Raw genomic sequence first — 27495 nt, forward strand, 5'->3', positions numbered from 1 at the left:
CTGAACCCAATCAGTGGATTAATCATCTGATGGAGTTAACTGAGTGGTGCTGGAGGCAGGTAGGGTGTGGCTGGAGGAGTTGGGTCCCTGAGGGCACACCTTTGGGGTGCATATTTTGTATTTGGAGAGTGGAGTCTCTCTCTTTGCTGCCTGACCATCATGTGAACTGCTTCCCTCTGCCAGACTTCCGCCATGAGGTTCAGCCTCACCTCAAGCCCCAAGGAATGGAGCCAGCTGTCTATGGACTGAAACCTCTGAAACTGTGAGCCCTTGAATAAACTTTTCCTCCTCTACAATTGTTCTGCTCAGGTTCTTTGGTCACAGCAGCGAAAAATGCTGACTAAAATGGTTGTCTTTAAGAGGAAATCAAATTTATGCAAGAGTGAAAATGTTCCCTTACAAAAAAAAAAAAACTTTTTAGATTGAAATAATCACACAAAAGAAAGAAACAATATACAATTTGGGATTTCAGTTTATTTTCCATGTTTACAGAATAAAAAATGTAATGTGTAGAATGTTTTATAGTTAATTGAGATGAGGGAGGGCTATCACTGGAGGACCCAAAAGGGAACAAAGTAACTTGGATACCAGCTGTACTGTGACCATGACAAATGCTAACACTGCTACTAACATCACAATGAGAAGAGGCTTCGAAGCATAAACTTGGAGATGTAAATGGACTTGCATAGATGATTGCTGGTGTCTAATTCATTCATTTACATATTTAGGAATGTCCCAATAGAGCCCACCACCCAGTTAATGCAGCAGCTCACACTCAGGCTGTCTTACACATATAGTGACCAGTGACCTTCAGCAAAGCCAGTTTGCAAAACTGTCCCTCCAAGTTACAAAGTACAGAACTAATTGGAAAGAACATAAAAGGTCACTGACCACATTTTTTGCAATTGACTCCATCAGAAATAGATAGAATGATTTTATCACTGAACTTTCTGGTTGATGCTGGAGTAGAAATTCAGAAATGTGGAGTCCTGCTAACAAAAGCAATTGTCAATTAATCTCTTCTCAAATAATCCCTGGCCCAGTGGGCCTCTCATTAGCACCATTGTCGAGGATGTGAGTCAACTACCCTGGGGAGTCAGTATATGTCCTACATCATCCTTGCTGGTGTTCTGCCCTCTATGCAATAGTTGTATATATAAATGACAGCTTAGAAATAAAATCTGGTTAAACACGTCAAAATTTAGGGGTCCCAGAGTAAAATCATCATAAAATAAGGAATTATCATTAAAGTTTAGTTTTTCTTATGTTCCCCCTAAGTACTAACACATAAGTATTAGTACTGACATAATACTAAGCACTTAGTACTAAGCACTTAGTACCTAAATACTAAGATATAATACTTCAATTTTGTGTGTATGTCTGAATATTTCTGTATTTCTGGAACTGAAGGGCACTTGCACATGAAAGCAATGGCCACCTCTTTCTTCCTGGTCTCTAGAACAGTGATGAATGCGCATCTATCTAAATCTCCCACAATAAGTTGAACTAGACTTGTCACCTGCAGATCAGATGCCCAGGTCCCATAACTAATTCCCTGAGCAATAGTTCCTTCTCAGATGAATCTTTCCTAGATTTCTTAGGGTTTAAAAACTCCTAAAGGATGAGCAACTTCACAAATGAAGGCTCCTGGCCACAAGTGAAATTTCAGATAAATAGAAACACATGTAAATCCAGGCGGCTGCACATTCAAATATTGTGGTCCATATCTAAATCCGGTGCCAAAAGAAGTACCTAAGACACAGTTCAGATAATAGCTTGGGGGCTTGTTGCATTTGTCCCCAGGGCTTAAGAGAAAAGTCTTTTATTCTAAGATAAAAACACTGATGTTTCTGAGGGAGACATAACTGGTAGGCTGGTAGTGCCATATTGAAAGCAAACTCTTCTGTGCTGCCTCAGGCTTTAGGAATCTTGGGGAGACTCTAACAATGCATTAAAGAGATTTATTTCACAGGTGAAACAAACTGGGTTACCTAAGAAGAAATGGGACAGGACCTAACCAAAAGGACTCAGAGAGTCCTAAAGTCTGATTTTATTCAGTAGTTTTACATTTCTTGCCCACCCTTTGAAAGCTCATTTTCATTCTGTAGGAGAAGCGACCCTGAGGGATGAGCACGCCACCCTCCCTCTCCTGCCTCCCACTGAAACAAGCAGCTGGGCAGAAAATGGTTGACGCACAACTGAATCAAAAACTTAAAAATAGTTCCCCACCCGAGTCCTATTTTCTGTTTTGTCAAGTCCTGAGGGCAGGTGTGGGGAAACAGTGGGATGCAAATTGCTTGCTGAGAACACTCAGTCAAGGAGCCCTGCCAAGAACCCCAGGCTCCAGACCTCCCAGGCTGCCCTGCAGACAGCATCTCTCCTACCAGGGCTGAGCATAAAGGTGTCCGGTGTCCTTTCACCAGGAGGAGGCCAGGCCAGGTGCTCCGAAGGCCCCGATGCCCATTCTGCACCCAAGGCCCAGATGGATTCTGCACAAGCCAGCAGGGAGGGGAGGAAGTTGGGGAGGCAAAACTCCAGGTGGCTGCTGGGACCAACAGCACTCCTGTGTCTGGCAGCAGCTGCAACACTGGCTGTCTGGCAGGCTCTCCAGCAAGAAGGGGCCTTTTTGAGTTCTTTCCATGGACTACCCCAGGAAACCTTCCGGCCTAAGGGAGAAAATCGAAGGGACTATGTAGTGTGAACCTCAAGTTGAAAGAAGTGATCCTGGCTCCCAAGCAATGCCCCACTGCAGGTTCTGATGCAAGGTATGACTCTAGGTCCCTCCTCCACATTCAGAAATGCCAAGCCACTTGGGTCATGCTTTGGGGTATACTGGACAGAGAGGGACTGGTATCAAACACCTCTTTGAAATTCCACCTACTGGTCATGGGTCCTCGGGCAAGTCCCTTCCTGTCTGACCTTCCTTTTTTCTCACCTGCAAAACTGAGTAATTCTTATCTCAAAAGAATGTGGGGATTGCAAGGCTGTGCAGAGCAGGATCTGATATACAATACCTGATAAATATGTGTCGGTGTGCTTCCTTTCCTTCTGTGACCAACACACATTTTGTCAAAAAGTGATCCAAAATCTAATATTCTGGGCATCCGTGTAATTAAAGCTAAGAACAGTGGTTCTGATGGAGGATCTAACCATTCAAGAACTGCACTAGGGGCTCAAGAACAATCCACATTTTATTTATAAAGGAATATGACATGGTGACATAGTCGTAAATTCACAGTAGTGATTTATTCTCTGTATGTAACAAGATCCATAAAGCAAAAACACTACCCAGAAATACTTAACATCACTTTATTCTAGCAGGGTCTCTGCTGCAGGATGATTTAAATAAATATACTGATATTTCTGTGCTACTTTTAGTGACCAATCACTGGTTATTTTTTCTTTCTTTCTTTTGGTAAGTTATATTAAGAAATAGATAGTAAGGCTTCCAGGGTAGTGAAGTTTGAGTAGTAATTCTCATAGAGCTTGACCTTTCTTTGTTTCTTGCCATTTTCAGGTTATAGGATCCCAATGCAAGAATCTAGCTACTAGGAAATCTCTCAAATAGGGCATCTGTAGCAACACAAACACCCTCAGGCATCCAGCCACATACACATTCACAAGTATCCGCTGAGACATACACCCACCTGCCACAGGTAAGACGGAAGTTAAGATGGCTATGTACATACGTGCCATCTGCCTGTTACGCAGAGAAATGCTCACATCTATGGGAAAAAAAAACACACACACACACACCATGTAGGGGCCTTCCACAGCTGAGCTCAGGTGGAAAAGGGTAACCCAAAGGCTCGACTTTGCTGGTTTCACTGTGTGTCTGGAACATTCACTTGGTCCACAGGGTGGTGGTGAAGGGAAGCAGGCAATCAATTCCTATCATCCAAGCTGCTGGTGGGATACCAGAGCTATAAGCTGTATAAATATGTGCACTTGAGAAGATGACAGGCAAAAAAAGGAAACAGACCACCACCATTGACTGTCCCCAGAAGGGACAGGGTGAGCACCTCATTCCTCTCCAACACATGCTAGCATGGCTGGTCTCGAAAAGGGAGTCCCTAGCTCCCAGCAATGAACAGCAATGCGGCCAACACACCAGGGCCACCTGGCTCTCACCTTGTGCTATTAAGAATTGGTCATCTTTGTAGATTTCAAGAGGACAGAGGAAGAAAGGCAGATAATAATAGTTCAGCCCCAAATGGGTGGTCAACCATTTTCTCTACGGCTTACTTTATGAACTTCAGCAAAACGATGATGCATTTTGATTTAATAGTACATGATAGTACAAAGAATGGATAACTCTCCAACTTTCTCTTTTCCAACTCCCAGAAGGCAGGCTTTTACAAAATCTAACATTGAGTTCATGGACTATTAAAAATTGTCATATTTTTTTGAAAGTACATACTTATCATGACCAAAAGTTCCCTATTGGTTAACACTTCACCAGGGAAGCCAGCAATCTGAGACCTATACTCCTCATTAAGCTCTTCTTTCACATTTAATGTTAGATTTTAATAACTTAGGTTGAAAGTTATAGAAAATCTATAAACATTTAAGGTAAATGAAATCCTATCTCCTCTCATAGGAACATACACTCTACTAGCCTTGGGGCACCGTTTTGCCCCATTAGAAAGAACAGCCCGCTGTTTCCAAGAACTGAAATAAAAATTTATTGTGTTCAATTGTGCGATGCAGCTTTCTGCAACCTTACATTTTTTAATGCCATCTACATAGTTCCCATTGCACCAGTAACTCTAGCTATTAAGATGTCGAAAGTACAAAGGCTTTATAAGGATCCTGTATTTGATTTTGTTACTCTTTCAAGAAGGACTCAATACAAAGTTCGTGTAAAAAAAAATCAATATTCAATTTAAAACAGAAACAATAATTTCAGAAAGTCTGACATTCTCCTGTACAAAGAGTGGAAGAGGGAGACGATGGGGAGAGGAGGAGAGAGAAAATAAATTCCTTAATTTAAACCTTTCTTCACCCTGCTGGGAATGTACATGCCAAAGTGAATGAATCCAACTTAACTCCTTCCAGACTGGTAATTTAAGATACGGTTGGAAGCCCAGTATTTTAAAATGCTAATGAACAGTATCATTACTGACTCTAGGTACACACCTTCACTGCACTTCCCAACTGCACCGTATTCATGGCACAGTGGCTGGTCTGAGATGTTCTCTTTACGTGGCCCAAATCTCACATATATTCACCCTCTCTTATCCTACCTACGAAATATTTCCTGAGAAAGACATCATAAGGAATTTCCAGTTTGAAGGGACCCAGAGGCAAAAACGAAGAACAAAAAGCACCATGGTTACATGGTATGTGTTTTTCATAAACAGAACCATGCTGTTGAATCGTACATCCTGGCTCCACGCCACACCCACAGCTTTCTCCTCCTTTCTTCTCCAACCCATCTTTTTGAGCTGAAGGCTGTTGAATCAAGAACAATGTTAACTTTTTCAGGTACAGTTGTAGTTACAGATATCCAAAGCCAATTTTAATTTTAAAAAGGACCCACAAAATACCACCCCGTTTGCAGAATGCATGGAATGGCAAGTGCGTATGCAGACACATTGAACAACAGACATTTTAACGCTGCCATCCTCCACTGAGAAGAGATAACTGGTCACCCTAAATATTGGGGAAAGGGAAGAATGATTACTTTTAATAGGTTCGCTGCAGATAAAGGAGGGTAAACAGAAGCACAAACAACTGAAAGGTATCTAGATGTGGCTCCTGAAGGCACTCCCCTGCAGCAGGATTTTGCCCAAGACTGATCCCCTGCCCACAGTTTGCAGCAGCTTGGGGAGAGCCCTCGGAAGCCAGCTGCCTTTAAGAAACAGATCACAGAAGAACCATTTTGAACTAGAAGATTAGCTCCCTAATCTCCTTGCCCCATACTCTGTAGCCTCCTCCATTTTCCTTCTCTCCACCTGACCAACAATTGAACAATTGATATATCAGGAACCAAGCAAGCCCCCAAGCAAGTGGCTGAGGTGATAAGTTGCACAGTGACTGTGGTCAGAAAACAACTGGGACTGGCCAGCAATAGTTGCCAGTGTGAACGGCATTGTTTGGTCTCCCTTGGCAGGGCAGTTTGAGTTGCATGAGAACTTATTGCCCTAGGAAATCAGATGGCTTCAAATGGCACCTGCCCACCTCAGAGTCACAATGTTAGTCTCCCCTCGTTGGTATGGATCCGTGGGGAGAAGGACAGGGTAGGGTGGAGTAGAGCTCCTGCTGCAGCCTAGGAGGGCATGCCAGTAGGTCTGCTCTACTGGGTTCTACCTGGTGGGCCATACTTCCCTGTGGAACCCAAGAGCCTGTGGGCACATGTGGAGATCTTTGGAGGGCTGAGCTTGCCTAGCCAGGGTTGCCCATCAGGTAGGGCCATGGTATGTATGTATGCTACAGAGGGTGGGATGGAGTGAAGTCCAGCTGGGTGATCCCAGGGAGACAGGAAAGGGCTCCCTGGTTGAACGAGCAGAGGAATGGGATCAGAAACAGAGCAGGAAGGTTTTCTCTTTGAAAAAACAAAAAGTTAATCACTTAATAGCTGTTATCTGATAGTGCACACTGTGTGTGTGTGTGTGTGTGTGTGTGTGTGTGTGTGTGTGGAGGGGGGATCTTTCTCTGAGGCATCTAAGGCAACAAAGAACAAAGATGAAGGCTAGGAGTCTCTGGAACTGCCCGTGATTCCCACACGGATGTGCAGTGTCTGGTGAAACAGAATCAGATGGGTCCCCTAGAATCCAGAGGAGGTTGACCAGAAGCAACGGGGGATGTGGTCCTGGATCTGGACGAGAGGCAGGGACTAGTTGTAAGGCGAGGCTCCCGAGGACGCAGCAGCTCCGCTTTGGTTTACAGCCGTCACAGACTCCAGAGAACGGCTTTTTGAGAAGTCCCCTCTATGAAAGTCAGGGGCCACCAGTCACTTTTTGTCAGGATGGCTATCCCCTGCTTCCTTACAAATAAAGTGCAGATGGTCAAAGGATACTGGTCTATCATCTGCCAGTTTCAGTCATCAATGAAGAATAAAAAAACTTTTTTTTTTTTTTTAAAAAAGACACCCCTCTGGACATATATATCTCTCTATATATTCTTCTTTTTATATAAAGACACAAATATAGGACTTTTAAACTGATGTCTCAGATTGTAGGCGAAGAACGAATTTGTGAGATTTGGGGTCTATGAACTCTTCGGAGAGGACGATGAATGGAATTTTCTTCACATTGACTACGAGGCTGAAGTCCAAGCATTTCAGGACGAAAACGATTCCATCCCGTAACCCGTTCGTCACCGCCTCGTCACTAATCAGTCTCCACTGCGTAGACAGCCAACGCTCCTTGTCATACTGCAAGGTGGGTCCCGCGCTGAGGTATCGTTCTAAGAAGGCCTGAAAGGAGAGAAAGATGGTTATGGAGGAAATATAATCCGAGGGGAGTCCTGCCAGCAGCCATCTGCACACCTAGGAATATGTTTTCCAAGTACAACAAGACCTCAGGGCGGTGCTTTTCTGGCCACAGCAAATTCCCACCAGATCCTCCCAGTTGAGTCATTACTGAGGAGGGGAGACTTCTTGGACTCCCTCATTCCCCTGTGCCAATCTCCAACCAGAAGGTGAGGTGGTGGTTCCCACAGACGTGGGAATGTGGGGTGGCTGGCAGCCATGGTTACCTGGAAGTCATTGTGACTCCAAGGGCTGGACCCCTCTGCTTATACTCCTCTACCTCTTTCAACTAAACCAAGTATGCCTTGGGGTCAGGGTAAACAGCAGGCCCAGAGAAGTACTCAGTAAATATGAATAGTATACTGAAAAAGCAGATCAACATTCTAGCATGGACCAAAGTGTGTGTTTCATGACTTACTGATATCATGACCTTGCTCCAGATATTACCCTTCTCCTTAGGGGGACATAACAGGGCTTCCAGGAAGAGGGGAGGGTTAGTTCTCAGAAAGTACTCAGAGCCCTGCCTGGCATGCAGTGAGCTCGATCACTGTGAACACTGTTACTGCACGTTGAACTGAGTGCCTACTTAGCCAGCCAGTGTTCCCCTTCCCTCTCGTGGGCTCTTGCTCCACGATACCTAACTCCCTGGAGTATTCTGGCTGAACTCCATCTTCCTAAGTATTATTCCTCCTGCTAAACACTGTTGTTTTCAGCAAATTCCTCCCTGTCCTCCAAATCTTCTCAAACCATGTCTCTGAATCTCTCAAATGGGATTCACATGCCCTTCTCAAAGCTCCTATAATCACTGGCATGGTCCCATGTGACATTTATTTTCTGGACAATTATTGCTGACTTCACTGTATCGGAGAGCAGGAACTGTTTTTCTTTTTTTTTCACATTTGAATTTCCAATGTGTGTGGCATAGACTAGGAGCGCCATAGCATATATATGAAATCAAATGCAGACACTGATTAATCTGTGAGAAGAAACTAAGAAGAAGGCAGAAATACATATAGAAAAATACTGGGATATATCAATCTAGTCTTAAATAGAGATCAAGGACAGTTTTTAAGTGGTTTCCCCTTCCATCCATACCTCTCTGCTACTGCCAGGTACATTATTTCTGATCTGTGGTGCGGCATCTTTTCTAAGGCAGAAAGTGGGGGTCCAGCTTACTTTCTCACTTCTAATATAAAAGTAGCTCTTATGAATCATAAGAAAAAGAAATACCTCATAATTAGAGAAATGATTCTAATAACCTATAGAAGAATTATCACTGATGGAAAATAATATGAAATTTTTGCTATCACATTAATAACTAAAGAAATCTATAATAATAAAACCTTTCCTCCTCTCAGATGGTCAATGATTAAAAAGCATGATAATGCCTCATGCTGCCAAGAATGTGGGAAAATACAAATTCGCAGATGCCACAGGCAAATGCAGGAAAAGAAAACCCCCCCTGAGAACATAATTTGGCAGAATCTGTAACTTTGATCCTGCTGTTTCTCTATTAGAAATTTATCCTTCAGATATGAAATACTGACAGAGATACATATGTAAAAAAGTGTCTCTCACTTCAGCCCATTAGGCCAGGGGTGGAGAGACTTCTCTACAAATGCCAACAGTTGCAGCTTTTCCAGCAACACTCTATCCTAACTCCTCCGCTGATAGAGCAAAAGCAGCCATAGTGGTATGTCCAGAAAGGGCGTAGCTCCATCCTATACAATGTGATTCACAAGAACAGGCAGCCTCTGGCTTTGAATAATGAACCTCTTAATCCAAATGTGCATCAATAGGCAATCAGTTAAACAAATCATGGTATCTGGGAAGAAAAAAATCATAGAGCTTTACATGAAAAAAGCAGGTTTCCAAAATATATACATGGAGTGTGATTCCATTTCTGATTTTAATTTTGCTTGCGCGCACACACACACACACACACACACACACACACACACCTATACCTGAATAGATACACACCAACTTAACAGAAAGAACTGTTGGAGGTGGGGGATGAAAATGGCAATTATTCTACTAGACTTGTCCTTAGTATTTGTATTTTTATGCTAAAAATACCTATTATTTTTAACTCAGAGAAGTGTAGGCATTTTAAACAAAACAGGAAGCAAACAGGAAACTAAAAAAATCTTGAAAAAGGGAGAACAACTGTTTGTTCTACAGGATACAAGCCAAGACTCTGCATACGCAGACTTAATTTTCTTCATTTGCAAACAGTGTAGGTACTTTGTTGCATTCTGCTTTTTGTAACTTAATACTCTTAACAAAAAATTTTCCCCACATTTCAACAGGTAATATGCCATAATTTGTCAATCACTGTTATGTTTTTAAATTATTTCCAGTTTTGAGTTATGACAGGTTATTTTGCAAAATAAATAAATAAATAAATAAAAACTTCATGTATATTCTTGTATATAATCATCCCTGCGTATCCATGGAAGGACAGGTTCCAGTCCCAGTTCCTCTTCAGATACCAAAATCAGGGAAAGCTCAAGTCTCTCATAAAAGGAAGTAGTATTTGTATATAAGTCACACACCCTCCTCTATTCTTTATTCTTTGAATTACCACTAGATTACTTACAATATCCAATACAATGTAAGTGCTATTCAGAAAGTTGTTATTCTGCATTGTTCTGGGAATGATGATAAGAAAAAAACTGTGTGCGTGTAAAGATGCAATTTTTTTTCCTGAATATTTTTCATGTATATGGAATTTATAGGTGTGGAACTCACAGATATGGAGAGCTGATCGCTTATCAGATTGTGCTGAATATCTTTCCTAGGAAAGGGATTAGTGAGTCTCATATGGAAAACCTTATTTCTTACTGAATATTTCAGTATTTCTTTCCTACAGGCTGTAGGACTGATAATAGAACCAGCAGGATCCTCATATGGTGCAATATGCTCCTATGTATAAATAGCTTCCAAATGTTACATATGCACGATGCCAAGCTCAGTCACTTGTACCATGTGATCTACATTTACATATCACCATACTTGATATCATTCTTAACAATCCAATGAGGTAGATATTATCCCTATTTTATAAAACAAGCCACGAGTGTAGAATAACTTGTGCACAGCCACAACCAATGTGGTAGGTGGGACCAGAATTTGAATCCACCACTGTCTAAAGAGATGGCATATGCTAATCTGACTCTACTTTGCCTCCTTGGCCACAACTCTCTATTATTATATGGATGTTCTTTAATATCCCTAAAAGTGTATTGATTCATAATCCAAAAGACCATTCAGGAAAATGAATTCTACAATATAGAAAATTCCCAACAAAATGACGGCATGATTTTGATCAACAGCAATGGCTATTTCATTGTCCTTATCATGACAGGTGCTATTTTAAGCATTTCATATAAATTAATTCTTTCATCTCTCATAGTGACCAAGTGAGGTAGGCATTACTATTATCGCCAGTTTTCAGGTTAGAAAATTGAGACACAGAGACATGTGGTATTTGCCCAAGGCTGCACGGCTAGTTGGAGGAGGAGGAGCCAGGTTAGAATAAGTCAATTCAGCTCCAGCACCCACAGAGCAGCCCTGACCACCAATCTATCCTATTTCTAGGTAGAAATTCTTTCCTCTCCTAGAATGTAGAGGACTTTGAAAGGCAGATTTAGAAAACAATTGTACTAAGGTAATAGACAATTAATAAGAATCACTAATTCTTATTCCTTGGTGTTTTAGAGAAGGTTTTCATTTTGTCATCCCTTTTACCACCTGGATTAGGCTGAGCATCTCTAATCCAAAGATTCAAAACCTAAAATGGTCCAAAACCCAAAACTTTCTGAGCACTGTCATGATGCCACAGCCTGATAGCCAATGTACAGAAACTCTGCTTCATGCACAAAATAATTTAAAATTCTACATAAAATCACCTCCAAGCTATGTGTATAAGGTGTTTATAAAGCATAAATGACTTTCCTAGTTAGACTTGGATCTTATGCCCAAGATATCTTATTAGGCTCATGTGAATGTCCCAAAATTTGGGTGAGGGGAGCCCAGATGTGAAACATTTCTGGTTCCAAGCATTTTAGATAAGGGATACTCAAACTAATAACACCCTGAATCCTGACTGGTCATGTTTGGTGATGAATTGGGCCGACAGCACCAGCCAGCCGAGGAGCGCACCTTGGGCGTCATGCTGTTGGTGATGCAGAAGGCCAGGTGCTGCAGGATGCTCTCCATGCTGTGGTAGTGCTGCTGCCGAGTGGTGCGCAGATACTTCTGCAGCGCCCTGGCCATAGAGGGGAAGATGGCCTGCGCTGCCTCCCGAGGGTCCATCACCTCCCCTGGGGCTTTCTGCTGCTCCTCAGCCTGGAGACGCTGGATGTGGATGAAGGCCTCTTCCACTGCCACCACCAGCCTGGAAAGTGATGTGACACAGTCATCAGGGCAGCACCCATTGCAGGCTTCAGAACAGTCCCACAGAACCTTGGAGGGCCACCTGTCCAACCTACAGGAGCCTGGCCACCACCATCTCGGCCAGGCTCAGTCACACAGCTTGCACCCCTAGCTGTTCTCCAGAGGGTTGAGGGAGAGGGAGAAAAAAGAAAGTTAACGGCAAAAATTAGATGTGGGAGGCAGGCACTGGGCCTGGGATATGAACTCTGTTCTCAATTTTGCTACCGATGAGCTTGGGAAACTTACTTTAATCCATTTTTCCATCTCTATGATGAAGGTTTAGATAAAAAGAGTTGTAAAGCCCCTCAAAGGCTGGCTGAAAAGAGATCGGCACACACCGAGAGGTAGCTGTTGTGCAGAAGCAGCTTACAAAGTACCAGAGTTCTGTCCCTTTGATCCAGCCACCCACCCTGTAGCCACTGGAAAAGGGAAGCAAGAGGCACACCACACATGAGGGCCATCACCTTTGTCCCCTGCAGTCAACAGAAGCAGATCTGGAAAGCCAGCAAGGATTGAGGGCATAGAGCAGGACCACTTCAAGGCAGGCCAGGCATCACCTGGAAATCTGTTAGAAATGCAGATTTCCGGGCCTCATCCCAGACCTACTGAGTGCATAGGGATGCCCTGACCCTGTGACCTGTGTTCACAAGCCCTCCTGGTGCTGGCTATAAAGTCTGGGAAACACAGGAGCCAGGTACACTCCAAGGGCTCAGGCAGATCATTTGTAAATAGAAAGTTCATTTGGGCAGAATAAAAAGAAAGGGGAAATAAATCCACAACAAAGGGGCGTGGTGTGGGGAGGCCCACAAACCTTGCTCTCCGCTTCTTCACCCGCCGTTCATGCTCAGCCTCTTCGTAATACAATTCGTTGTGGCTGGAGTCCCTGCGCCGAGCGGCCGCAGCGATCATGGCCCGGGACTGACCTGTGGCATTGTTACTGGGGCCTTTGGGGAAAGGACGAGGAAGAAGAGCTTTACTACCAAGGGGCTGGGAAACAGCAGATAACTAGAACCGCAGTCCATCAGCATGGTCCACCCAGCCCCCAAGAAGCCACATACAGTCCCTACACTTCCCAGGAGGGGGAATAGGACCCCTGCTCCACTTTCCCTATGACCAAAGCAATGAGAGCAAGGAAATCTAACCCCAATCTGATCAGGGGAAATAGAGAAGGATCTCAGAATGCTCAACACTTAAAACACTGGCCAAAAAACAACACCCAGAGTGTGCTGAAGATGTCACTTACCATCTGTTACACAAAGTTTCAGTTTGGCCATAAGGGCAGCTGGGACATCACATGTCAGCAAACAATGAGAGAGAATGAGCAGGGATGGGAGAACAAGGACAGACAGAGAAAAAAGAAAGTCAAGGGACATGAGACACTGGTCACACACAGGAAGACAAGCTAGGCTGGAACGTCACGGCAGCCACAACGTTTACAGAAAATACCCATGCTTAAGGACATGCAAAATGGCCCATCTGTTAATTCAAACTTAGAACCACCTTGGTTCTATCACTGCTGACCTTCTTATCAGAAAGACACGGCAGATTTCAGGCTTTCTAATAATGGGTGGCTTACTTGGCTGGTGACTTGATTTCACTAGGGAGAATCTACCTAAGTTTTTAGATCACAGGTGGAATTTACCAGACCTTCAGGATTTACCAGGAAGCTCTCACCTTGTTCACTGCCCCGAAAAGGCAGGAAGGATATTGCCACCAGAAATGGGCATAAATAAATCGACTTGTTGACAGCATAATCCTCTTCTAGAGTTGCAAAGCTCTTACCCTGACCCAAGGTGCCCTGCAAGAATGACACTGGGGTCTTGTTTCTTGCACTTTACCATCTGACACCCTGAAAACGCAACTTGGACTTCCCCAGCCTGGCCACCAACCTCCTGCCATCTACCTCCTAACCAGGACGGAGAAGTGTCTCCTAAGCATTTCACCAGGTGCCCGAACCACCAAAATTTCTAATCTGAATGGATCTGGGTAGCTTTCTGAGTCTTTTTATAACTTCTTCAAATTTTCAAAAGTTGCCCTTTCCTAACAGCTTTCAATATATGGGATTCCCAGCAGGAGGCAGGAAACACACCCACTGTTGTCTTCAATCATAAAAATCCCCAAATGAATAAACTTCCCACATCGTCAACATTCCTCTGCAAATGTTTGCCTACATTAAAAAAAAAATAAATAAAAAGGAGAAAGAAATTGTTCTGGAATGAGAAGGTACACAGGTAAGCACAAAGAGAAGGTAGAATCCAATATACCATGACATTTAAACTACACCATCACTCCAATGTGCCCCTGCACACACCGGACACGGTTTCCAGGTACATACCATCTACGTTGTAGACTTTCAGCCCGGCCATGTGCTTGGCTGCTCGGAATTTGGAGGCTGTGAGGAGGTTCGGGTTATAGATGGTGAAATCTTTGTAGTAATTTTCCAGAACCACCAAAGCTGCTCGTTGGATGCTGTAGAAAGAAGGTGAGATTAATAGAAAGGCTTTTTCAAGGGATAAGCAGGTCCTCAGTGAAAAATCGTCTTTCTGAGTCAGGCTAAGTAAAAGAACATAAGGATAATTTCCCTCCAAAGTCAGCTGAGCTCCCCACACACCCTGTGTCACCAGGATGAGACCTCAAAGACCACACTGAGTCTCACTGACATATGGCTTCCCTGTCTTTCTCCGGGCTCCGTGATTAGCTGTATTTCATCCGGCCAACAGTTGGAAGAGGAAGAAGTGACAAATTGTCATGGACATTTAGACATAGGTTGTGTGCAGTATTTCCTATTTTTCCTCGGTTTACAAAAGAGAAAACTGAGGATGCCAGAAAGGGCAAGAGACTTAAAGATGGTCACAGAGCTCATGAGCGACAGAACAAGAGACTCAGGTTTCCAAGGACCTTGTTGAGAGTTCTGTGTCATACGCCACCCTGCCCCAGGAGTAGGGAATCCTGGGGCTTAGGTCTATATCGATCAGCAGCACAATGGCAGTCACATAAGGGCAGAGTCCTTAAAAGAAGGCGACAGCTGAGAGCACTTGAGCTTCATGGTCCACAAGGCCTCCGACCCCTGGACTGGCTCTCAGCAGGATGTACGCAGAGAGTGGCCATCTCTCTCCCAGTGCTCAAGGTCTCTAAGCTTTCATCTGCTAGAACCATGGGTGATCCCTGGGGAAGCAGAGGACAGGAAACGTCCACCGGGAGGAGTGTACATGGGGGGAGGGCACCCGTACTCAGGAATGAGCAGGGGGTGACACAGGAACACACTCCTGGTGCCAGATGCAGGATAAACATGACCTCAAAGAGGAGTTTGCTACAATAAGACCAAGAGTTTTACATGCCCCATCTCTCTTGGCCCATACAATCATTCAAGGCAAGAACACTGAAGCTCAACAATGTTGGGTCAGACACACGGGAGAGCTGGGATTCTGATGCAGACTCAAACCTCCTACCTGGGCTCTTTCTGCTATAAGATGGAGCCCCTAAGTATGATCTCCAAGCTCTTCACCAGCCATCAGGGTACTAAATACCATAACTCTGTTTTTATCTTGCCCTTTTGATTTTCATTCCTAGTTCTCTGCTGAGTCTTGTGAGGGTGATTTATAATAGCTGGAGCACCCAGCGGGTGGGGGCAGGCAGTGTCTTTGATTCCTGGATGACCATGCTGCATTCCAACACTCTCAGGGAAGCCCAGGGATCTCCACTTCACATCAAGACAATGAGGCCCCTGGCCTACCAGCTGGACAGCAGAGAAACTGCCCTGTCCCCTTAGGGCTCTGCTTTAAGAGTTTAATAGAGAGTCCAAAGACAATCTAGAAGTCAGTCAGCTAATCTCCTTGAGAGAGCAGCCTCAATTAGTGATCTGCATAATAACACACACACACACACACACACACAGAGTCATGTAAACCAAAGGAACACTGTCAGGGGAAATTTGGTGAGGATCAACTTTGTGTAATGGAAATCTAAGATTCCTAAAAGCCAATTCCTATTTTGAAAGTCCTAGTCATCCCATCATTCAGTGAATTACTCACCATTTATTTTGAGGGGAGTGGGGGTACTGGGGGCTGAACCCAGGGGTGCTCAACCACTGAGGCTGTTTAAAGCCTCACTAAATTGCTAAGGCTGGCCTCAAATTTGAGATCCTCCTGCCTCAGCCTCCTGAGTCACTAGGATTCAGGCATGTGTCACTGTACCCAGCTCACTCACCATTCTCATACTTAGGGACCTGCATCCACCAGCACTGGGACTATAAGGATAGAGGAAGGATAGCCAGGTGCATGGAATGTGGCAATGTGACAATGAGCACGCTCTTATTCCAGAATACATGGGGACTGCACAAGCACACAGAAGAGCTAATGAGGGTGCAAGATCAGCTTTCCTGGGGAGGTGGCCCTTGAGCCGTGTTTTGTGTCACTGTGGACTTCTGTGCAGAGGTCCACCCTGCTTGTCCTGAGCTCTTGGTGGCCCTCCAGTTCACTGTGCTCTCAACCTTCTCCCTCACCCTCTGCCTGTGGCATTCTCCCCAGGGGGGCGGGTACTTCTCCATGCCGACTGCACCCAGAGGCTTGCCACGCCCCGCCCTGAGTAGTGCACGCACATGCGTCCTTGCACACTTTACTCCTGGCCCTGTCTCCAGGCTGATTTTCCAGAGTCTTTGGGCTTTTGTGGGACAGGGAGCTCCTTTGCACAGACATGAGCCTCGGTCACACAGACAGACACTGGGGACCACGCTATTTCATCCCATGCTCCTACACTGACCTAGACTGTCCCTGGGTGCCTGGCTTCTAGCAGAAAATTATTTCCCTGATCAAAATTTTAAGATGAAATGGCAATTTTAAAGGTTCTCCTCAGGCCCAGTTTCAAAGTAAAACTCTCCTGCGGTTATAGGTTTTGCATTTCTATTCAGCAAGGCCACGAGGAGCAGCCCAGGGAATCCCACTAAGTCTGTCGGTGAGGAAATAACTGCGATCTGCAACGCCTCCAGCCCACGACCACCAACAAGTACCCTGTGCTTCCTGGAGAAGGGGCTCTGTCCCTGCCCCTCTCCAGCAGGACTCCCATCCTGCTGACTTCCAGCAGACACCCTCCAAACTGGGGCAAGTCCCTGGCATCTGACCGTGGAGCAAAGCCTAGGCATCCCCTGGAAAGTGCACAGGGTTGGGACAGGTACCACTGGACAGAGACCTGTTAAAGTAGAGGTCTCGGTCTCCTGAAGGCCTGAGACCTGCTGCTCTGAAAAACCACGCAAGGGAAGAAGTGCAGGCATCCTCCTCTGGTCTAGCACCTCCTCAGAATGACTCAGAGACAGCAGGGGACCTGGCTGGCCGCCCAAACTGACAAGCTAAGACTGGCACAAGCTAAGACTGGCGCTGAAGGACTCTCAGCGTCTTTTATAAATGCCTCCAAGAGCTGTGCACACTCTCACCTACAGAGAATGGTCTGACACTCAACACATCTAGCAATACTGGGGAATGAGAATTTCCACAGGACTCAGATAATACTTCACCAATATGCCTAATTAAACAAACAAACAACAACAATAACAACAAACAGTTGTGATCTTTTGGACAGCATCTTCAACAAATGGTGCTGGGAAAACTGGAAATTCATATGCAACAAAATAAAATTGAACCCCTATCTCTCACCATGCACAAAACTTAACTCAAAGTGGATCAAGGACCTAGGAATTAAACCAGAGACTCTGCGTCTAATAGAAGAAAAAGTAGGCCCTTATCTTCATCATGTGGGATTAGGCCCCAACTTCCTTAATAAGACACCTATAGCACAAGAATTAAAACCAAGAATCCACAAATGGGACGGATTCAAACTATAAAGTTTTTTCTCAGCAAAAGAAATAATCTGAGGTGAACAGGGAGCCTACATCCTGGGAACAAATTTTTACCCCTCACACATCAGAGAGAGCACTTATCTCTAGGGTATATAAAGAGCTCTTTAAGATAAGCACCCCCCCCCAAAAAAAAAAAGAACTAATCCAATCAATAAATGGGTCAAGGACCTGAACAGACACTTCTCAGAAGAGGACATACATTCAATCAACAATATACAAAAAAAAAAAAATGCTCATGATCTCTAGCAATCAGAGAAATGCAAATCAAAACTACTCTAAGATATCATCTTACTCCAGTAAGAATGGCAGTCATTATGAAGACAAACAACAACAAGTGCTGGCGAGGATGTGGGGGAAAAGGGTACACTCATACACTGCTGGTGAGACTGCAAATAAGTGCAGCCAATTTGGAGAGCAGTATGGAGATTCCTTGGAAAGCTGGGAATGGAACCACCATTTGACCCAGCTATTCCCCTTCTCGGACTACACCCAAAAGAACTAAAAACAGCATACTACAGGGACACAGCCACATCAATGTTTATAGCAGCACAATTCACAATAGCTAAACTGTGGAACCAACCCAGATGCCCTTCAAACAAAGGCAAACCCTTCCACTAATCCCAATCTCTAGACCAGGTCATCTCTGGGCAAGGAGGGAGGTGAGAAAAATCAAGTTGGTGAGAAACTGCCACTGCTCTTACTATGATTATGTTCAGAGAGCAAAGGCAGTGACCTGGCTCAACAGACCCCATGCAGACCTGAACTACAGTCAGGGGGAACCAGACTATGGAGATGGCTCCATCAAAGCCTCAGGCAAGAAGCCTTCTCCCACGATAGAGAACTCTGAGCTCAAACATGGAGAAGCCTGAGCTCAATCAATATTACATGCCAATATATTCTCCAAGGAAATATACCTTCCAGACCACACAGATTCGTGGAGAACAGCATGCAGTGATACGCCTGGTCATACCAAAAGAAATTCATTCAACATCTACATGTGAAAACAGAAACACAGGAACCCCAGATACACGCATGAAGACAACACAGACCAAGAGGAGGGTGGTGTCATCAGTGGAAAAGAAGCTCCTCTGTTGGGCTTGGGCCCAACCGGAACCCAGGGGAAGGAAGAGCGAGCAAGGGGTCAGCACAAATGCTGAAGGAATCTGACAGCTACGACTTCACTTAAAACCCATTGTTGACCAGCTTGCCTTACTGGACTATTTTCTTTTTCTTTTTTTAAAAAAAATTGTTATTATTAGTTATACATGACAGTAGAATGTATTCTGACATATTATACATATATGGAGTATAACTTCTCATTCTTCTGGTTGTACATGATGTAGAATTACATTGGTCATGTGATCACATATGCACATAGGATAGTAATGTCTGATTCATTCTACCGTCTTTCCTATTCCCATTCCCCCTCCTTCCCTTCATTCCCATTTGTCTAATCCAAAGTACATCTATTCTTCCCCCTCCCTCCATCATTGTGAGTTAGCATCCACATATCAGAAAGAACATGCAGCCTCTGGCTTTTCAGGATTGGGTGCCCTTCAACAGATGAATGAATAAAGAAAATGTGAGATATATATATATATATATATATATATATATATATATATATGTGTGTGTGTGTGTGTGTGTGTGTGTGTACATGTATATATATGTGTGTATGTACACACACACAATGGAATAATACTCAGCCATAAAGAAGAATGAAATTATGGCATTTGCTGGTAAATGGCCTATTTTATTTGAAGGACAGAGAAGATGGAATATGAAAGGATGTGGTCTTTTGTGTTTACACAACCACAATACTTCCAGTGTTGACAACTCCACAGACCACAGTGGCAACAGGGAAGAGGGGGGCTCACCTTTGTACTAAACCTGGAAAGATAGTCCAAATTGTGGTTCAGAAAATCTGAAAGATCTGTGAAAGATAAACTAAGAAAACAAGAACACAAACCCTTCCGCCCCCAAATGTTCTACATACCTGTACCTTCCCCTGCCTCCCCCAAGCTCTGTGCCCACCTGAGGGCTGGTACAGAGACAATGGAAGGCAGCATCACAGCAGAAATGGTGCCGATAACGTGCAGCCAGACTCTCTCACCTTTTCTTGGATCATAAAAAAAAGTTATTAATTTCTCCAAACCTCAGATTCTTCATCTGCAGGATAGGAACAGCAACCCTGAATGCCTTGTTATATCATGGTAAATGGGATCAAAATACTCACTGGTATAGAGTATATTCCCAAGTCTACAGAAATGATGGGGACGTGGCACTATGGCACATTCTAGTAAGAGATGACGGAATCCAAATACGGGTTAAGGCTGCATCAGCATGTGACAGTTGCTCATGAGCTTAATTATTACTGGGAAATTCTGAGTTCTAGTACTTTCCAAGACTTCAAATTTAATTGGCATTTAAAGCAGGAAAAATACTGGAGCCTTGGGAGTTCACCATCTATTTTCCTGCTTCCTAAAGAGGAGCTGCTGGCCTGATTTAGGTTTGTTCTAAACATGAAGTAAGATAATATATTTTAAAGGGCTTGGCTCAAAGGAAATACCTCATAAGTGGAAACCATCATAAGCGCATAAGTCGGCATAAGTTACGGAGGCCAGTCTGTTTCCCATATGTACCTGCGTCAACCTCCCGACCAAAGCCTCACTGCAAGGGTGTTGCCACAGGACATGAGCCATGGTGGGTCCCTCTGCGTGGCTATCCTTAGGGACAGAGACCATAAAGTTAGGTTACTCTTTATTTCAGTATTTCCTCCCAACTGTAAGCTTCCTGGAAATAAAAACTCCCCCCAGGGAGGAGTCCACAGTGCACAAGGTTGAAACAGCACACACCTTAGTGTCAGAAGGTCTGGATTCCAGACCCGATCTTGCTACTCTAGAACCCTCTATAAATCATTTCACTTTCTTGGCGGGTGATGGAAAGAGAATCCCCACCACTGCATGTGTTGCTGAAAAGAGCAAATGAAATCATGCCAGTGAAAGCATTTTGTAACTTCACAAAGCATTCTACAAATAAAAAATGAATCATATTGCTAATGATGGGCATGAGCATCTTGGAACAAGGATGGGGCTGGTTGGTGGCTGGATAATTCATGCAGGGCCTGGGCATAAAACCACAATCCAACTTCCACCTATTTGGAATCACTGTTATGGTTTGGGTCTTAAGTGGACCCCAAAGGCCATGTGATGTTATTGGGGGGCGGTGAAACCTGTAAGAGGAGTGGTCTGGTGGAAGGCAGTTAGGTCACTGGAGCACATCCTTGCTGGGGACCTTGGGACACCAGCCCCTTCCTATCTGACTCTGTTTCCTGGCTGCCATGAGGTGAGCTGCTTTGCTCTGTCTGCCATGTGCTCCCTGCCATGTTCCACCTCACCTTGGGTCCAAAGGAATGGGACCAAGTGACCCTGGAGTGAAACTGTGAGCCCAAATCTACCTTTCCTCCTAATAAGTTGATTATCTCAGGCATTTGGTCCCAGAATTCTAGAAATGGAGGGAATCTTAGTTCACCCAGAGATTCAAGAATTGAGAAAACTGGAGTCCACTGGACTTAATCTCCTAATCCATCCATACACCAAGCCTATTGATAATGCCTTGAACGATCTCCAGCCTCGGACTGAAAAGAAAGTTTTCTCTCACATGGAACTAAAGTAATCTTTCTTCTCCTGGCCTACCCATAACTTCCTCTGGGCCCAAGGCCCTCTTTCTTGTTAAAGTACATCAGATACTTGAAGGAAATAACCGTGGCCATAAACCATCTCCTTTTAAATATATATATATATATATTTATATTTTAGGTGTCAATGAACCTTTATTTATATGCAATGCTGAGAATTGAACACAGTGCCTCACACATGCTAGGCAAGTGCTCTACCACTGAGCCCCAGCCCCAGCCCCATAAACCATCTCCTTTTAACCTCTTTATTTTACATATAAAGGCACTGAGGCCTAGACCAGTGTGAGTAGACTCACACACAGACACGCCCACACCCACAGGGTTCCTGTGAACTACATCCTATTTGTTCACTTTTCCCTGGACTTTAATGTGGCTTCTGCAATCAAACTCGTGCACATTATTAAAGTCAGAAATTAGCCCTGAGCTTTGGAGTTCATCCAGGCTCAAGTCCTCACTTCTTACAGAGCAGGGAGGAGAAGAGAGGACATAGCCAAGTGGCCCTGGAAAAAGCCCCTTTCAAGTTGTAACCACTTCTTAAACATTAACTGGATCCCCTTAACTCTATTAAAAATAGCTCTCTTCACGTGTGGAAAATGTGAAGACCCATCTTGCACGCTAAGGCTCCACATCAATGCCAGGCCATGATTCTGATTACCTAGGTAGGTGCTGACAGGAAAAGCACTGGACAGTTTTCTTATCACACAGTAAAATCTGGAAAGACTTCCTTTTAGAGTATGTAGTCATTACCCTGTGAGCCGACGAAGGATGCTGACACTCAGAGAAACCCTAATAACCAGCCTCTCCTGCTCCATCCCAAGCAATTATGAATTATGAGCACCTGCTAGGTCCCAAGTGCAGAGATACGGATGTGAGTCAGACCTTCAAAAAGGTTTCCACTCCAATCAGTGGTGACAACCACCCAAGCAGCAAGTACAATCAAGAGATTCAGAGGCAGTGGCAGGACATGTGGGGGGGTCAGCTGAAGTCCATGAGGGAGGGAGGTTAGAGTTTCTCAGTTAAGTCTGAAAAGATGAATGATGATCCTACTGTGTGGAATGCAGGCTATAAGGCAAATTCCAGGCAGAGGAAGCGGTGCAAGCAGATACAGGGTTAAACAGCTTGAATATCTACAAAAATGGGAGCAGTGGGGTCAGCATCCACTCAAAGGACAGCTTTGAGAAACCCATCCCATTGGAAGTGTCTCGTGAAATCTATATCCACCCCGAGCCTTAGAATGTGACCTTGTTTGGCAACAGAGTCCTTACAGATGTTGTTAAAGTAGGGTCACACTGGTGTGGTTAGAGGACCAGGGGACACAGAGGGATGGAGGAGGCAGAGACTGCAGTGAAGCAGCTGCAGGTCAGCAATGCAAGGGTTGTCAGCCGCCACCAGGAGCTGGGAAGAAGCCGGCCAGGATTCTTCCTGAGAACCCTCCCAGGGATCGTGGACTGGCCAACACCTAGGTCTCACATTTCTGAGAAACCGAGAGAGGAAACTGCTTTTAGGGACCCATTTGTGGTCATATATTACAGGAGCCCTAAGAAGCCAACACATGTATATTTAGGGGAAAAGGAATGGGAGCAGGAGAGGGCAAGGCGGGGCTAAGTCACTGCCAACTGAGGCTCTGCACAAACGCAAAGGTGAAAAAGGATGAGGCACGAGACAGTGGGACGGAGTGTGAGCAGGTGACTGTGTTTACCTAACTGCCACTTCTCCCCCAGAAAAGTCTATGAGAGCCGAGTCTACCTGTGTGTGTGTGTGTGGGGGGGCTTCACTGCTCCCCAGACCTGAAGTAAAACGGACAGTCAGTTGGGACCCCTTGCAGCAATGTTCCTGCAAGTCCCAGAGAAGCAAATATAATTAGCCCCTGAACGCTGCTATCTGTACTGACAACCAGACACATGAGTGTTTACGTCTCCCGACCCTCTGCCTTTTAATTAAAATGTTCGTCTTGCAGTTGCATCTGGGAAGTTGGCATACCCCAGTCTCACACAGATAACAGGCAACGATCACCTTAGAACCTGAGGGGACCAACTGCAATTGGCTCATTTACTGACCTGGGAGAAAGGTTAAGTTTTCTGGGACTCTGTCAGGACACATCCAGCAGGACACACTGCTTAACATCTTGAGACAGCAGGCACAATGACTATCCTGAGAAAGGGTGCACATTAATGGCTCTGTCCTGCAGTCAAGGCCTGCAGGAAGTCCCCTACCCTGGTTACCTGGATTTATAAGTGCCCCGGCTTGTTGGCTTCCCAGGTTCTTTGAACTGATCACTGCAAGCTGGAAAGTGTGCAGGTCTCTGCTTTGAATATGAGGCTGTGGACAAGCCTTGCAGGGCATCCACTCCGAATGACGAGCAAGCGGAGTGGAAGCCTGAGAGATCTCATCCCAGAGCTTGAAGGGCACAGAATCAACAGGACTTAGTCATCATGGAATGGCCTCCAAGTGCAGGCTGGAGGACACCCACGGCACTTCTTGATGTTCTTTATTTTCCCCCATTTTAACTTTCTAATGATATGGTATAGCCTTGGGAAACACCCACTTTAATACTACTAAAATAACGCCCAAAGCACGTGCAGAGGCAACCACTCTCTCCACAGTAGGAGCAGTCTGTGACATCAAGACCTGCTTCTGTGGGTCTCAGGAGTGAAACAACACAAAGCTGTCACGATCCTACCATGGGCTCTGAGTGAGGGGACAGCCCTGTTGAGCAGACAGCCTCCTCCTGAACAGCTCTAGTTATATCTTCCCACAGAACAGAGATGACAGAGCCCTGTCCCACTTAGTACCTAGGAGACACATCCCCCTAGGTGGCAGGCTTGGCTGTGCCTTGGTCTGCTTGGCAGGCTGGTTTGCAAGCCTCAGCACAGACCCCACCACATTGTCACCTCCCTGCCTGGTCCAGTCTGGGCCACGCCTCCTGCCTGGGATGGGAACTCAGTTTTCTCAGTGTCTTAAATTACAGAGCTGAATTACACCAAGATAAACAGCCGAGATCCAAGGATCAAAGACAAGCGTCTGCGGAGGGTGCTCTAACAAGTCCATCTAGATATGGACTGAGAGCACCTCCCAGATCCTTACTTCCTTACCTCACCTTCCTCTACGTTAGCACCTCTGGCCCCTGGAAGACTGCAGGGACACAGGTGAAAGGCCCGGAGTCGGAGGGCCACCAGCCTGTCCAACTGGATCTCAGCTCACAGACACAGGGTCAGGCCAGAACCAGAGCAGAGCTGGGTGGTGGCTTCGCAGGACAGGGAAAGGCGGCCCCAGGCCATCAGCCTTCCTGAGTGTCAGCACCCCACCATGCACATATCTCATCACACCCACAGATCTGCAGATCAGTGTGTAGAGTATGGGCCAGGCCTTTGGAGAGAGTCCTTGAGGGGAAAGAGCAGCCCTGGTTCAGGGTCATGACCTTCTGCCCCCAGGAGGGCCATCTACACCAGCTTCCCCTCCAAGGGCAGCCGTGCTCCATGGAGGTGAGTCCTCTGGGCCTCAGTGTGCCGCAGGGAGCAGACGCCAGGAGTGTGACAAACCATCCAGCTGTGGCCACTGCTGCCAGGAGGCAGCTGTATAAACACAGGGCTTCAGTGTCCGGCATCTTACACACTCATTAAAGCCACTTTCAAACAGGCACCACAGCACAGACCACAAACGGCAGCTCCATTCCCGCCTTTCAAACCCTCCTCCCCCCAGCCAAAGAGTCTGAGCAGAAACCTTCACACTGCATCTTTAAGTTTGCATTCATTTTTTATCCTTTTGCTTTTATTTATTTATTTATTTTTTAGGGAGTGGAGGCAATGATTGCTGACTGCTGAATTTATCCTTATTGAAAAGTAGTTACAAAAGTAAAAAAAAAAAAAAACAACAAAAAAAAAAAACCCCACATTTCTAAAAGTAACATTGTATATGAAACCATGTTCACAGTAACATGAGCCAGAACCTCTGATGGTCATTTTAAAACACTCCCTGCTGTCACAGCCAATGGCTCTGGGGCCTCTGAGATCCCTCCCTGACTGTTGGTGCCAGTCCCAACACAGGAGGGAGGGGCCTGGCCCAGTGTGGCGGTCAGGTCTGATCAACCCTGTGATCACCGGCTTGGATACTACTCCACATAGAATCATAAACATAAGATTTCACGGGGAGCTGGAATGTCCTGGAATTACAGCAGTAACTTTAACTTCCCTGGGAGACCTGCCCTTCTTCGTTTTTAACTAGAAAACCAAAGTGCAAGCCTGAGAAGCAAGGCCCCCCACTCAAGCTGGGAGGATGTGGATACGAGCCGGAGAAAGAACAAGAGGGGCTGTATCATCAGGGCTGAGCTGCACTGATTTGGGGGGCTCCAGGGTCAAAAACCACTGGTGTTCAAATATTCCTGTTTTAGCCTGAGCTGTCCTAACAAAATATACAAGATGGGGTGGTTTACACAACAGAAATTTATTTTCTCACAGTTTTGAGGGCTAGAAGGCCAACATCAAGGTCAAGCCATTTGGCTCCTGGTGAGAACTCCCTTCCTGGCTTTCAGATGGCCACCTTCCTTCTATGACCTCACGTGGCCTTTTCTTTTGTGTGTGTGTTTGGGGGCAGCGGTGGTATATGGAAATAGAGCAAGCTCTCTGGTGTCTCTTTGATACAAGGACACTAATCTATCAAATAGGTTCTCATTCCATGACCTCATTTAATCTCATATACTCCCTTAGAGGACCCCATCTCCAAATACAGCTACATTGGAGGTTAGAGCTCATATAAATTTGGGGGTAGGGGACATATCTAGTCCTTTATACAGAGTAATAAAACAATCATGCATAATCAGAAACTTCCACAGTTTGAAAGCACTCCAAGAATCAGTCTAAAGCGCAGAAGGTTCCAGGACTAGTTACTAGAGCTTTGATAAAGAGGTTCATGTTCAAGGGGCCGATTTATGAGATACTCCTGGTCTCAATGAATGGAGCATTTATTGGGGCTGGGAATGTAGCTCGGCGGTAGAATGCTTGCTTAGCATGTGCAAGGCCCTGGGTTCTATCCCCAGCAACTCCCCTAAAAACCAACAACAACAAACAGTTAACATCTCCTGCTAAATTAGTTACAATGAAACTTAGCAATACGAAAACCCTAAAGAGTAGGTCACCGTGAATAGGGGTTCCCCAGAGTACAGCACATTGTGTCTACTTCTGTGGGTTCTCTGCCTCTTCTTGCTGATCACTATTGGTAATCCCTTTTCATTGGTGTCTATGTGTCTCCTGAAAGCAGATTCTACTCCCTCCATGTTACTTCTGGCATTTCTAAGGCATAGAATCCAATAATTAAGTCTGTTAGAATTATATGCAAACAAAGAATAAATAGAGGGGGAATGGCAGTCCAAGGTGGTGGGTGTCTGCTACATTGAAGCAGGCTTCCTAGATTTAGTCTCCACCTGTGTAGTTATCAATCCTAAAATCTGGGGTAGGCTGGGGCTTGCTCTAACCAAGAGAATGTAATAGCAGTAAAACACAGCCAATTCTAGGCCTCAGACTTAAGGGGCCTGGAAGCTTCTGAGTTATGCTAGTGGGAACCCTGAGCTGCCCTTTAAGAAGTGTGAATATCCTAATGTAGAAACAACAAAGACAGGCTATATGGAGAGGAAAGCCCCTCAGAATACAGGATAGGAAAAGAAGCCCGGCCCAGCTGACTCAACCACACAGGGACCACCAGCAGAAGAGTCTCCTGGCTGAGCCCAATCCACATTGCAGAACATGAGAAATAATAAAACGGTGGTTGGTTTAAACTATTACATTGTGAAGTAGTTGTTACATAGCAAAGGGTAAGATGTCTTCCTGAGACATGTGAAGCAGAGACTGCAAAAAGGTCTGGCCAGGGCTGGGGCTGTCGCTCAGTGGCACAATGCTTGCCTGGCCCATGGGAGGCACTGGGTTCAATCCTGAGCACCACCTAAAATTAAAAACAAATAAAATAAAGGCATGCTGTCCACCTACAACTATTTAAAAAAAAATGCCCTGACTATCCTCTTCATTCCGTCCACTCCAGCCCTGAAGC

The 27495-nt window shown here is 45.1% G+C and overlaps 1 protein-coding gene across 4 annotated transcripts in view; it reads right to left on the reverse strand.

The window, feature by feature from the left end:
* Window positions 1-454: 454 nt before the first annotated feature.
* Window positions 455-27495, reverse strand: part of Vangl1 (VANGL planar cell polarity protein 1) — a 52786-nt gene continuing 25745 nt past the window's right edge. For 3 of the 4 annotated variants that reach the window (XM_046458226.2, XM_058583594.1, XM_046458228.2), the window contains exons 5-9: window positions 14250-14383; window positions 13158-13196; window positions 12726-12858; window positions 11642-11876; window positions 455-7420 (exon numbers count right to left, since the gene is read on the reverse strand). In XM_046458226.2, coding sequence (XP_046314182.1) covers window positions 7160-7420; window positions 11642-11876; window positions 12726-12858; window positions 13158-13196; window positions 14250-14383 — 802 coding nt within the window. In that variant the 3' untranslated portion in view covers window positions 455-7159. The remainder of the gene's footprint in view (window positions 7421-11641; window positions 11877-12725; window positions 12859-13157; window positions 13197-14249; window positions 14384-27495) is intronic. The other variant, XM_046458229.2, reaches the window with a different exon arrangement.

This window comes from Marmota monax, unplaced genomic scaffold (assembly GCF_021218885.2).
Source record: "Marmota monax isolate L192 unplaced genomic scaffold, Marmota_monax_Labrador192_F-V1.1 WCK01_AAM20220418_F8-fsc00087, whole genome shotgun sequence".
NCBI classification, from domain to species: domain Eukaryota; kingdom Metazoa; phylum Chordata; class Mammalia; order Rodentia; family Sciuridae; genus Marmota; species Marmota monax.